We start from the raw sequence: 12,935 nt of genomic DNA, 5'->3' as shown, positions 1-12,935 counted from the left end.
CTAAAGCTCGAAAATGGATATGGAGACCTAGACCACTCTTCCTTAACTAGATAATCGACTGGGCCCGTTGATAACAAGGTTGCCACCACAATGAGAGAGATCTATCAATATCGGGGGATGGATCTAGGCTCGATCCCATGCTTGCCTTACTTTGCCTGCTTTTCTGCCTGAACGTTGTTGCTGTCCGTGGATGAGGGCAGTGGCAAGATTAACTCTGGACCATGGAGAGTGATTGACTTTAGGCTACCATCGTAACCCCCAGTGTTGTATGTAGATACAGAATGAAGACTCTGGATAGAAGATAGTATAAATAAATGATTATAATAATACAGGAGTAAAATATATAAAATACAATATCCAAAAAGTAGCCAAAGCAGTGGACCCGAGTGCTCTCACACTTTTACCCATCAATAACAGTGCGTCGGCCAGCCATGTCAGTAAACACTTATCCACTCTTTTCGAGACATCCCATCTTTCTCAGAATTTCACGGATCATCTCATCCTCGCTTTCATGATCAGGATTCAAGAGGGCATTAACTGTAGATAGCGCAAGGTAAGCAGTTTGCCGCGGGAATGCATAGGGGGAATGCCATACCAGGAAACTGTGAGCCATAGTTCTCAGAAAAGTCCTGAAGCTCTTCAAAGGTCATCAAAGTCAGCGCCTCCAGCCCATAGATTCCAAGCCAGCTTCTGCCGGTCGTTTTAGTGGTTGGCTGGTTAGTCGGTTGGGAACTGCTGGCGACGTGGGCCATGTTGGTGCTGGCGTGTGGGTGTTTTTTATCAACGGCGTTGGTGACAGCCCAGGATTTCTGGCCGGGAGATTGGAGATAGCAGCAACGGTTCAAGAGTGGCCTAATATTGCCAGGAGCGAAGAAGAAGCTCGGTGTTGAGGTGGCAGTAGGGAGAGCAAAGCTTTGACAGGGATAGGCAGGAGCTGAATGTGTTTGTAGGTGATATCGAGCAAGAGAAGAGGAAAGGGGAAACGGAGCAGGCGCAGAGATGTCAAATAGTTTAAGTCATCTGTGTGATGTCTTCATTGTGTCATCGGTTTTGATAGGGACGGTAAGAGGAAAGTTGGTGGCCCAGGACCAGATGAAGCGATCCGAATTTCGCTGACCCCCTTTATATAATGCTCTTTTTGTGGGTGTCAACCTGAGAGTTGGATTCCAATCCATAGCCGTTGCTTGTAGAAGCGTTTGCCCATGTTAAACTAGGAGCACGGCATACAGTACGGTTGAGATAGGTCAACTCGCGGTCTTGGAAGTGTTGAGCATCCTCAGAAGCCTCGCACATCAAACGCTCTAGAATGCGCAAAATTTGGTCGGCACATAGGAAGTATCTCAAGAAGTGAAGTTTGAATAGAGCTAGCTCGTTTTTAAGGCTGAGGTATCTTTAGACGGAAAAAAGAAAAACAAATGGGGCAAGAACGGTTTGGCAACTATTCATCTTCTTCGGGCTCCTTGGGTTTGCGCTGTGAGAATATCGGGCGGATATCCAAGTAGTACTCGTCAAGTAAGCAGCTAGCGGTGATCAGGTACCGTACCCGGTCCGCCTCAACCAGCATATCAAACGGCTCTGATTGTTCGACGATCAGGTTGTCGAGGAGCGGCAATGTTGGATCTGCCAAAGCATTCAGGTAATTCAATGTTACATGGGCTCGAAGGATGCGTACTGTGGTCTCCGACACTATGACCAGGACGGGCTATCAACGGGCAATGATAAGCTAGATATCCCGTTTTTGAGTTGCAGAGCAGCTTCGGGGACAAAACGAACATGGAAGGCATTCAAGAGTGGATTATCAACGCAATCAAACCGCTTCTTGTCCAGCAGCTGAGCTTGCTTCTGGGCCATTGCGAGCAACAGACTGACATGCTCTGCAGGCTTTGACCGGCGTCGCCAAACCTTTACCCTTGGGTTCCCACGATCCCATCTGGCATGGTGAGCGTTTCGGGGGCGATACTCATCATGGTTGAGGCATAAAAACGAAACGACGGGGTATAAGCCGTCCGGGTAGTCGTCGAGGTCGGGATAATCATACATTACCGCGGGTCCCTTTATCAGGGCCGTCTCTCCCCCAAAAAAGAACTTTAGATAAACCGTGTCCGGAGCGGAACTGGAACAGCAGAAAGGTCATTAGAAGCAAAGCTAGCCTATGGTCATGGAGTAGCTCTGGATTGGCATAGGGAGCGTCGCAGCTGAGAAATCAATTTTGGACTCACTCAAGCATAGGATACTCTCGAACGTCGTCCCTGAGAATCCTAAGCCACGAATAGCACAGTCCGCGATAGGCCTCTTCGGTACGATGAGGGCCAAAACCTCGTATCCATTCTTGTCCGCAGAGAAGTAGGCCTTGGAAGGCTCCATCTTCGTTCACTGGCTCAGTAATCTCATCCACAACAGCTTGAAGTTGCTTGTCCGCCGGATCGCAGCGAAGAGGTCTTCCGACAACGTGCTCCAACGGATACGACTTGTCCAAGCATTTCACACGAAGCACGTCCAGATGGAAGTCAGACCAGGCCTTTGGATGGCAATACAATGGTATACTCGTTGTCCGGCCCAGGATGGATTTTAGAGACTGCGGTTTGGGATCATGGGGCGCGAAAGGACGTGGGCGAGCTGCGGGAGAGCCCATCGCCTTTCTAATGGCAACAACATGCAGGATGACAGCCAGGAAATAAAAGAGGAGAAACAGAGCGTAAAACGATTGCGATGGCCGTTGGACTCCTCTGTCTGGTATCGATATATAAAGACAAGGGTGGCACGCGATGGCCGCAAGTGCTTTTCGCGATCCCGCTCAACAGTGGCTGCGAGGACGATGAGGTTGAACGCCAGAGCAGTTAGTTCGCCTGCCGACTACATTCTTGCCCTTGATCGGGTCTCAAGAGTCCTGGTACTGGAGACTGAAGGCATTTCTCGTCGCGTTGGGCTTCAAGGCAGCCAGACACTAGTTAACTAATAATAGTTAACTGGTTAGCACACCATACAACTTCATGTCCAACCTCCCTGTTCTCTGGTTCCCACGACAAAGCGATGCCTCCTCTATTTCAATCTTGCTGTCAGCGTTAACGAGTCTTCAATGACCCAGATGTTTGATGCCACTGGTCAAACTAGGACTCAACGGAGATCCCCAAGCTCCCGGCCCACAAGGGACCCGAAATAGAACCGGGCTCCTCTCAACGATACCACCATCACCCAGCACACCCCTGGGCCCTGTCGCTCTACACTGGAGATCGGGTTGGGCACTGTCAATGGCGCCCATGCACAGCATTCCCTGCTCTGCATCTCCGAAAAAGGATGCCTTTCGGCGAGAAACATCCGTCCAATAGCCACTGCAGGAGCTGAGGGGGGAAGTGATACGAGCCCTCACCGCGAGTGGACAGAAACTGGTTCTATGAATAACTATGCAGCTCTTTGCCCCTCCTATCCCTCAGGGTGTAGGAGGACGCATGGGGCTGTTTTGGTTTGACGGCGACCGCGCTTACAAGAATGGAGGTTTATATTCAGGAGCCTACCCTGTGGAAGGGCGGGTTCTTGCCTAGTGATTGCATCCAATCTGCCCTTACTTGACAAGGCGCCCTTTACCTGCCAGAACTGCTATCGTCAGCCGTATCAAATATGCCAACCACTCGTTCCAAATCCAAAGCCGCCGACCCAGAGATCATGACCGATTCTGGGAGCGAATGGGGCCAGCGACAAACCATTTATTTTCGGGTAAATGGGATCGGTTCGAAGGCTAGGGTCCCTCCAATGTTAGCGCCTTTTGTTGGGAAAGCTGTGCTGGACTCTGAGGTGAGGAGGCAATTACAAAACTTCAGGAACCACGAGTTGGGGAGAATGGACCTGCATCGGATTGTCTCGACAGTAGCGGGAACTTCTGCACAGGCTCCAGCTGGTACTTTGCTGGGGCTTTTCCTCATGCATCTGGCGATGGTCAAGGAGGCCCCATTTAATCCCGACGACCAACTTCCCCCAAGACGGTATCTTCGCACCAACAGAGCCCAGGTTCAACGGCCTGGTTTTGTCTCAAGCGAAGTAATAGACGACGACGGCTCAGAAACTTCTCTCGAAGAAACCACCTATCCTAATAAGCGATTGTGTATACAGTCGTGGGAAGAGACATCAATCGATACAGACAAAAGTACCCATATGCTAAGAGTCAAATCGGAAACACAGACTCAACTCATGATATCGTTGTTTCTCACGAGTATTTTTGAGTGCTCCAATTTAAGTGGTCGCGGTACAAGCCTGTCCGTAGCGAAGTACCGACGCTGGGAATGGCACGCCGAAGGAAAAGAGCTTCGGATTCTTAGTCCAAGGGTAAACTGCGTCTCAATCAATGATGGGAGCCTTCGCCGCAAGGGAATCGGTCAGTCTCAGTTCTGGGGATTTATGGATGACATGATCTACTGTTCAGTGGAGGTAATGTGGATGCTTCCAGGTTTCGGTGAAATTATATTAACAGTCTTCTAAATAGACAAAGTCCCGGCTTGGGCAATGGGACGAAGATGAGCTGATGGGCATTCCAAACACAAGAGTTGATGCTCAAGAAGCTTCTCAGCTGATTGGAATGATGTGTGAACGTCTTCGCGAGAAAAGCAAAACGGGACGAGTAGACCCATTCAAGCTGAGGGAATATGACCGCACGTAAGGTTTTGAGAGAATCAACTCTTACTCCGCAATGCTAAATATGATACCTTTACCAGGACGTTTCTCGTTTCCTGCGCGCAGCAAACAATGTTCTTCAAATATACTGTTTTCTCACCAGAATATATCAACCACTTCTTCCCTGCCCTGTTGGGAGCGGACAAGACGGAAGCGGACGAACTGGAAACCGACCCGTAGGTCTTTGGCGCGCTCGTGGCTTCTACTGTTTTCTGCTAACTAGTGAGTAGGTCTACACCAGTTGCTCAACTCGACGACTTGGATATGAAAGTTACGAATGATCCACCTCCTACACTCAACATTTTCCGAACTCCGAGATTTGATCTCTCTCGCAGCAAGGGGTCACTAGCCGCCGCGCGGCTGGTTCTGGCATTGGGCTCGTATATTGATCATCACGGCCCGTTGTGCGTGTGATAGTAATTGATGGCGGCGGGATATGTTGTCTGCTCGTTCCATTTTGCCGGGTGGAGGATTGGCCGCTAGCAAGCGTGTGCATGTCCAGCATTTCAATCTTGTTCGAATGATGTGTTTTGTTTTTCTGTCAGAGTGGGTGCTTGCATCCTCAATTTGTACGGATTACGGAGTAGATTGAGTCATTTGAAATGAAACGCGTTTGGCTTATTTTGTATATTTTGCTTCGTCAATCTTCAAGAGTTATCCTATCAACTGATAGCGATGCCGGGATGCCGCATTTTCAAAGGGAAAGAAAGGGGTTCGCTTGCACATTAAGCTATAGGCTTTCCCACTGTTGCTGACATTTGCTAGAGGGTATTCCAGGACTATGGAGAACAAGTGCCAAAATCCAGAGTGAACCACAGTTCATATCTTCATCACGGTCATTGAAACTCCTGTGCATCTAGGTGCAATAAAAGCGCTGATAAACTTTGAAAAAAAAAATGAAAAAATCTCGCTCAAATTCCCATCAAAAGCCAAATCTTCGCAAATCCGTATAAACGCCCTGGAATGGTAATTTTCAGACAGACTCGCCCCCGGCCCAGGGGATTCGTAAAGAAGAAAGTCGTATATACATGCAAAAGTGCTCACAAGAAGGAAAATAAATAAAATCATTACGAGAAGGATAGAATCAGCGTTCTCCTCGTCGGACTTGGAGGGCCATGAAGAGCATCCAGACGAAAAATACGGTGTTGACGAGCTGGAGCGAAAACGCGGCTTTCCAACAATTGCCTGCACATTGTATATTAGCACGCAATGTCCTCATTTTTGGCAATGGGGAGGGGGGGGGAACTGACAGATATTGACCTGGGTGAGCCACGCCAGAGTATTGATGCTTGCTCCGCGGAATTCGATTGCTTCCACGTAATTCTGGCAATTAGAATTGACATTGGCGATCGAGCCGTAGAGCTGGATGGACGTCCCGATGAGGCCGGCCAGCCACAGCACGAAGAGCACAAAGGAGCCCAGGATGATCAGTTCGGGGATCAGCCTGGCTTGAAAGGAGAGTACGAAGATCAGGACGATGAATAACAGGGCCAGGATGGACGCTGCGATCATGAATGGAAAGACCCTATGAGCAAGGCGGGTTAGGTGAATGGTTCTTCTGGTCGCAAGAGGAAAACCGGGGGTGTATGCCCTTACCATGGCGAGGCCTGCTCCATCTGTGCCTGCACGACCATGAACCAGCTGAATATCCCCAGGCATGTTGCCGCCGATGTGAGAACGACTAGGAGCCATATGTTCAGTTGGATTTCCGGCCAGTGGAATTTGCGGAGGTACGCGGTCGACGTGGTATATTCAGAGGCGGGCGCCATGATGGCAGAGTCGAGATCGATGCACAGATTCCTATGCGGGAGAGCGGGAACAGGCACAGAGCGGGAGAATGAACTGGCGTTAAAAAGAGTATTCGTGACGAGTGAATTAACGATTTCGAGCAATCGGTCGAGGGGTCAGGCCGCTGTGCAGGCTGCAGCTCAGATTGAATCTCCGCCGGTCCAGCAAACCGCTCGTCGGGACTTTTTTTTGAATATAACGAATGAAGCCGTCTTCTGCTCCCCCTCCCGACGCGCTGGCCGCGCAGTGTTGGGGACCTGCCGCTGACGAGGACGGGCACTGGACAAGGTCGCCAGTTATCAACTTTTGAGAGCTCTGTTTAGCGCGACATGTGCATGCAAGAGCCGTTGAGCCACAGGAACGAGTGATGGCAGCAAAAGAAAACGAGCGGCTTTGGAGTTTGGGCCTTCAAAGCAGAAATATGAACATGCGAAAAGATGGTTTCACAGGACTCGAGAAGAAGCAGAAAAGAAAAAAAAGAGTCCAATGTGAGGCAGTGAGATCCCGGGCATCGGTTTGGTCTGCAGGGCAGAAAATCGGGTGGTTGGGAGAACAGCGACAACCGCAAAATGATGTGGCGGGATTTCCGTCGTCCGCGGCGATGAGAGTGGCATCCTGCGAGAATGGAGGAAATAAATGATTATTCGGTCTGACTTGTATATCTGGACCAGCAGCAGGTGTGTTGCGAGGTGTCTGTGGGATGCTGCACCGATAGTTAACTATCTCAAGAAGCAATCTACAAACGAGACACTTTGTACATTTTGATCCTGCTATCTGGTATAGCTAATTGCGCGCAGAGTTCTATTTTCCCACTGGGCCAACATGTTCTACAGCGAATCCAAGGCCGCCGCCATATTCTACAGAATGCTCCAAAGGCCATCTATCGACCGTCTCTCCCGGAGACGCCGCACACTCACAGCAGGGTATCTCCCAATGCACTCCGCACCAACGAGCACCCGGCGCGGATCGTCTCGCTCGCTCCCATCGTCTCCAGGCTCGGGTTGACCTCCACCAGGTCCATCGCGATCAAGCTGCCGGTTTCATGGACGCATTCCGCGATGAAGTCGCCCTCGCGCAGCGTCAGGCCTCCTCTGACGGGCGTGCCGGTGCTGGGAGCCCACTGCGGATCGAGTCCGTCCACGTCGAAGGAGAGATGGATGGGCGTGTCCTGACCGATATGCGCGAGAGCCATTTCCACCACTCGTCCAATGCCGTATCTGCGAATCATTGTCAGTCACCAAGATCGATTTCCGCCAGAAAAAAAACATACTTGTCGACATCGTGCATGCTAAAGGCCTTGATGCCATGCTCCCTCAGGAGCTGCTTCTCCGCACGATCCACATCTCTCAGTCCAATATACACTAACTTCCTCGTGCTGATGAGGTGCTCCGGGCCCAGCCACCCAAATATATCCTTCTGCTCCTCCTTGGCCAGCCCCGTCAGAAACGAAAGCGGCATGCCGTGGATGTTCCCGCTCTCGCTATCCTCCGGCCGGTTGATGTCCGCATGCGCATCCACCCAGATGACCGCCATCTCGCGGCCCAGCCGCTCCCGCACGGCCTTTGCGGTCCCGGAGATGGTGCCGATGGCGATGGAATGGTCCCCGCCGAGCGTGAGGACCATCTTGCTCTCGCGCGCGTGCTCGTAGACTTGCTTGCTAAGTTGCTCCGTGACGGCGCTCACGGCGCGCGGCTGCTTCATGCCGCGGTGGTCCGGGTCCGAGGCGGGCAGGAATTCGGTGTAGTTGTGGATCTTGCCGTCATGGTGGATTTCGTAGTCGAGGTCGTCGCGGAGCTGGTTGAGGATGCCGGCGTCGATGAGGGCGGAGGGAGCGGCGTCAACGCCTTGCTTACACTGGGTGCTGGGGGTTAGAGCTGTGGGAGAAGGGGGTGATAGCTTTGTCAAGTAGATCTCTTACCTGGCCACCGGAGAAACCAACGGCGACGACGCCGAGCTGGTTGCCCTTTGTTATGAATTTCTGGGGAATCGTGCTTGGGGACGTCATAGTGCAGGATTGGGATCAGATTGCTTGTGATATTGTTGTTCGACCGCTTGAAGATGAAGTAGAAAAGAAGACACAACAGGGTATAATAAATCAAGAAGAAACAGAATCCAAAACCAAAAAGAACTAAAAAGTCAAGTCGCATCCTCCATCCTAGTTATATACACTTGCTCCTGAAAAAATAGTCTCTCCAGAGTTGCCTGAACCCCAGCGGATAACCACGGCTAGAATCCAGAGATCTATTCCCCTTCATTCAAACCGCAAGGTCTCTTTTCCCCCAAAGTTCCGGTGTGACGTTCCCACCGGCTCAAGATGCTTTTAGGGGAAGATGGGGCGGAGCCGCGGTGGGCGATTTTCCGCTAAGTACAGTTTTAAGAGAGCGAGTGGGCGAGGCCGAGAGAATAAAACTGGGGCGGCGAGAAAAAAGAGGCCGAGGAAAGGAAGAGAGTCCATCTAGATGTTGCAGGCGGTAAAGGGAATCAACAGTCCAAATGCTGATATTGTGATATATTGTGATATTGTACATGGTAGAAGCTACAATCAGACCCCGTCTACTTCAGCAGCAGCTCCTCCAGCGCCTCTCGCGCCTTTGCGGCTTCCATCCTCCCCCGATCTCCCGCCCGCATCATCTGGCCCATGAACCAACTGAGCTTGCCCACCCTGCCCTTCTCGCGAATCTCCCGTGCAGTCTCCGGATCTTGCTGGATTACACTTTCCGCTAGCGCAATATAATCCTCCCGCGACAGTGGTTGGAACAGCAAATCGTCCTCCTCCACCATCTGCTTGATTGGCCTGGCATCACCGCCAAACGCCGTGGCCAGCAGCGACTTTGCAGTCGTCCCCGTGATGGACTTTCGGGAGAGGAGGTGCACGATCTCCGCGAGCGTCTGTCCCGAAACCCGGTTTGGATCCCAGGGGAGTTCGTATTTGCTGAACAGCCCGCCGAGCTCATGGAGGACCCAGTTCCCAAGCGCCTTGCCTGCAGAAAAGCCCATTTCTGTTGCTGGCTCTTCGGCGTGCAGCGTGAGGAGCATGTCGACGGCGTCCTGATAGTAGTCCAATCGTGCACCGTCGTCTAGCTCCAACAAAGCCTTTGCGTCATCCGTAGAGAGGCCATACTTTGCATCCTGCGTGAGTGTTTTCACCAGGTCATCGGGCAGCGGTGGCATCGTATCTTGAAGTTCAAGCAGGACATCTTCCCCAATTATCACCGGTCCCAGGTCGGGATCGGGCATGTATCGATAATCCACCTCCCCTTCCTTCCCGCGTAGCTTTCTGGTTTCTGTGCTGCCAAGTGTCCATCCGCGTGTCTCGCCCTCAATGGTCCCGCCGGCTTCCAGCACTGCGATTTGGCGATCCCTTTCGGCAACGATCGCATCCTCAACGGCCTTGAAGCTGCTCAGGTTCTTGATCTCTGTCCGCTGACCTAAACCTGTTATTCCTTGGTATCCATGCGCACCCGCTTCGGCATCTCGTCTGCGCACGGAGACGTTGACGTCGGCACGTAGGCCGCCCATTTCCATGCCCGTTGTGACGGCACCGCAGGATTGCAGAATCGCCTGGATCTTCTTCACGCACGCAGCGGCCGTGGCGGGGGAGTGGATCTGAGGCAGGGTGATTATTTCGATGAGCGGCCGAGAGACGCGATTAAAGTCGAGGAGGTAGGTGTGCGAAGGCAGCTCTTGGGATTTGGCCGTGTCCTGCTCCATCTGGATCTGTTTGATGCCTATTTCAACACAGTCTCCGTCTTCAGGAGCGATTCCGTCACGGGCGTACAGCCGAAGAACACCATTCTTAGCATACGGTTCTGAAATTTCTGTGTAAGCTGTCGCCATCTCCCAGAACTAGCTGGTCAAAGGAGCGCACCGTAGTATTGTGTTATCTGGTACCCAGCAGGCTGGTCCTGGTAGAAGTAGTGTTTCCTGTCGAAGCTGCTGACTCGCTGGATGTCGCAGTCGAACGCGAGGGCGGCGCGCAATGCGGGTATCAGGGTTGCGGGTTGAAATGACTTGAAGCTACATTAGCATAATTGTCCATTCGCTTGTCCAAATAAAAGCTCACCGGCTGAGTTCCTGGGAAGGCGAGGTCGAAAAGCGCGACGTTCGAGTTGGGTGCATCTTCGATCGCGGCGGAGGCTCCTACATCGCGCAAAATGTCCGTCAGCGAAGAGATATCAACCCAAGTCCCCAGTCCGACGGCATCGCGTACGTGAAAACAGTTTTGCATCGGTGTCCAATTGAGCGTGCACCTCGATTCCCACCGTCAGCTCCCAGCCCTCCCGCGACGACGATCGAGACGGCGCATCCTGGCCCTGCTTGCCCTTTGCCAGCCGTTTCGCTTTGGCCTTGTCCTTTAACTCCTTGCGAAGCGGAACACGGTCTGCAGCTGCGTCTTTATGGGCGGCTATCTGCGTGCTCAGGAGCCGCGCTTCTCTGGGTGCGAAGCTCCGCTGGCTACGGGGCCGGGTGATGCCAGGACGCAGCGGGAGTCGCGGGCGGGGGATGACACGGTGGCATACGATAAGGCGGACCAGATGCATCGAGACGACACGAGCCTGTCAGGCACAGCCGGCGACGAAACAGTTGGGCTGTGGGATCGGAAGCGGGAGACAACGGGTGAGCCGTCACATTGCAGTGGTTGATGGTTTGGCTTGGTCGACTTGACTCTGGATTGTCTGGATTATCATCTTATCGTCGCTTACAGCTCTCTCTCCAGACACTGCGATTCTCCCAAGCACCGTGTCGACTTCCAGCCTGATAGGTGTGCTGATCCGATCCCGAACTACGAGGAATCCATGGTTCATCCCAGGACTCCGGATGGGCTCTTCCAATCGACGATGTCCCTTGCCGACGATGGCTGAAGGTCAACCTTAAGATACGACGATGGATGAAACGAACACAGCGTCTCTTCCCAGGCTTATTGCTTGTAGTATGGCAGCGGAGCGCAGTCAAAGCTGAATCCGTGCCGAATTGGTCGAGATATCCAGTCCTAGCTACAGAATCACGCTGCCAACGACGATTCCGCCCGCATCTCAATCAATGGCAGCCAAGATGTCTCTGCCAGCGACTCGTTGGAGACGCACATTTCTTCTTTGGTCTGATCCCCCGGTATGGACTACGATTCGCTGGCAACGAGGTGTGACCCTCAGAATTAGCCGGCTTCACCCTGGCGGAAATGCAACAACTATCGCTCGGTGTACGGAGAAATGGCCGAATAGTTTCGCTTTCAGCCAGTCGACCAGGCAAATTAGTCCAAGTGTGACAGCTCTGCCGTCACTGGAAGTACCTGAGTTCGACATTTTGATGTAACTATGCATGTATGTACAGAGCGTAGAGGCCAGTTAACTAGTTGCGACGGTGCAGCATGAACAGCAACAACCAGAGAACAATCAGCATATCGACAGCAGCGGAATGGCATCCTAATCGAGAATTCACCAGCAGCTCAAGCGTGTTGGCTCTGGATAGGATAGACGCTGCAGACTCCACGCCAACGTCAGAGCGCGCCAGCAAGATCGAATAGCAGAAATGGTCGACGGCGTGGGCTTCAAGCAAATGACGGACGAACATCCTCTTTTGAACAGTTTGCCGTCGTTCGCGAAGAGCGAGGTCGCATCCTCCAAGTCGCGGGATTGACGAGTCATCTTTGGCCACGAGCTGCGTCTCTGTTGCAAAGTGCATGTGGGATTGATATGCAGACCGGACGGTCTTTGTTGGAATGCGAGAGGAATATCTATGAGACGCGCCAGCCGGTCTTATAAAAGTCCTGGTTTGGCTGAAGACGACCACCGCCAGGCAAGGAAACCTCACGATCAGCCAACAGAGACCGCCGGGGCATCTTCGAGCCCTCGTATCTGGTACTTGATCAACTTGTAACGCTTGGGGGCGTTGGCGATGCTCCGGGACTTTGGAGGCTGTAGGCCCTGGACCCCCGTCCATTTTTAGCTCGGCCAGCGTAGTGCAACAAGCCCATCGCCATCATGAGACACATCTCAAACGCTTCCAGTTATTCGTCCGCTCCCGACAGTTTTGGGTGAAGGGGGTGTCCCTCTTCTCGGGTTGGGTTGCCGGCTGTGCCAACAATCTACAGCATGATGGATGGACTGCCCGTCGACGATCTCCATCGCTTTCCATCTCTTGATATCCCTATATAACTGTTATAATACCTTTGAACCTGGCGCTGGGCGCTTTGCTTTTTTCTTTTCCCCTCTTCGCTGTTATATCTATGTTTATCGCAGCTGTTCTATTTTAATATCGCCCCTCGTCCTCGTCGCGACCTATCTTGACCCGTACGGCTCGTCCTTGACACCCTCAGACCACCTGGCATCCTGCATCATTCGCGGCCTGGCATATACAATACTTTCTCTCGCCTGTTTCAATAACCAACCGTTGGATTGTTTCCCGTGGACATCGCTGTGCTTGATCTCTTGAAGCACCATTCTATCCAGGAGCCTCTGATACCACTTCTTCCCAGAACTACCATCCAC

General features: G+C 52.3%; 7 protein-coding genes across 7 annotated transcripts; 1 reads left to right on the top strand and 6 right to left on the bottom strand.

Annotated features, from left to right (window-relative positions):
- Nucleotides 1-445: 445 nt before the first annotated feature.
- On the bottom strand, nucleotides 446-752 carry UREG_07446 (uncharacterized protein; the record flags this gene model as incomplete). Its single annotated transcript, XM_002582627.1, has 2 exons — nucleotides 446-537; nucleotides 596-752. 2 exons carry the CDS (start codon nucleotides 750-752, stop codon nucleotides 446-448), a joined length of 249 nt encoding a protein of 82 aa, XP_002582673.1.
- A 686-nt stretch (nucleotides 753-1,438) lies between these two features.
- Nucleotides 1,439-2,632, bottom strand: UREG_07445 (uncharacterized protein; the record flags this gene model as incomplete). The annotated part of the gene is made up of 3 exons (XM_002582626.1): nucleotides 1,439-1,702; nucleotides 1,774-2,113; nucleotides 2,220-2,632. The coding sequence occupies 3 exons, from the start codon at nucleotides 2,630-2,632 to the stop codon at nucleotides 1,439-1,441; spliced, it is 1,017 nt and encodes a 338-aa protein (XP_002582672.1).
- A 983-nt stretch (nucleotides 2,633-3,615) lies between these two features.
- Nucleotides 3,616-5,076, top strand: UREG_07444 (uncharacterized protein; the record flags this gene model as incomplete). Its single annotated transcript, XM_002582625.1, has 3 exons — nucleotides 3,616-4,419; nucleotides 4,475-4,644; nucleotides 4,893-5,076. 3 exons carry the CDS (start codon nucleotides 3,616-3,618, stop codon nucleotides 5,074-5,076), a joined length of 1,158 nt encoding a protein of 385 aa, XP_002582671.1.
- Nucleotides 5,077-5,746: 670 nt separating this feature from the next.
- On the bottom strand, nucleotides 5,747-6,431 carry UREG_07443 (uncharacterized protein; the record flags this gene model as incomplete). Its single annotated transcript, XM_002582624.1, has 3 exons — nucleotides 5,747-5,847; nucleotides 5,913-6,187; nucleotides 6,259-6,431. The coding sequence occupies 3 exons, from the start codon at nucleotides 6,429-6,431 to the stop codon at nucleotides 5,747-5,749; spliced, it is 549 nt and encodes a 182-aa protein (XP_002582670.1).
- Nucleotides 6,432-7,363: 932 nt separating this feature from the next.
- On the bottom strand, nucleotides 7,364-8,455 carry UREG_07442 (arginase; the record flags this gene model as incomplete). The annotated part of the gene is made up of 3 exons (XM_002582623.1): nucleotides 7,364-7,667; nucleotides 7,721-8,304; nucleotides 8,369-8,455. 3 exons carry the CDS (start codon nucleotides 8,453-8,455, stop codon nucleotides 7,364-7,366), a joined length of 975 nt encoding a protein of 324 aa, XP_002582669.1.
- A 548-nt stretch (nucleotides 8,456-9,003) lies between these two features.
- UREG_07441 (uncharacterized protein) lies at nucleotides 9,004-10,991 on the bottom strand (the record flags this gene model as incomplete). Its single annotated transcript, XM_002582622.1, has 3 exons — nucleotides 9,004-10,296; nucleotides 10,514-10,590; nucleotides 10,661-10,991. 3 exons carry the CDS (start codon nucleotides 10,989-10,991, stop codon nucleotides 9,004-9,006), a joined length of 1,701 nt encoding a protein of 566 aa, XP_002582668.1.
- Nucleotides 10,992-11,796: 805 nt separating this feature from the next.
- UREG_07440 (uncharacterized protein) lies at nucleotides 11,797-12,387 on the bottom strand (the record flags this gene model as incomplete). The annotated part of the gene is made up of 1 exon (XM_002582621.1): nucleotides 11,797-12,387. One exon carries the CDS (start codon nucleotides 12,385-12,387, stop codon nucleotides 11,797-11,799), a length of 591 nt encoding a protein of 196 aa, XP_002582667.1.
- Nucleotides 12,388-12,935: the final 548 nt, after the last annotated feature.

This window comes from Uncinocarpus reesii, genomic scaffold, assembly GCF_000003515.1.
Source record: "Uncinocarpus reesii 1704 scaffold_5 genomic scaffold, whole genome shotgun sequence".
Taxonomy (NCBI): Eukaryota; Fungi; Ascomycota; class Eurotiomycetes; order Onygenales; family Onygenaceae; genus Uncinocarpus; species Uncinocarpus reesii.
This window is presented reverse-complemented; position numbering and strand designations above follow the sequence as displayed.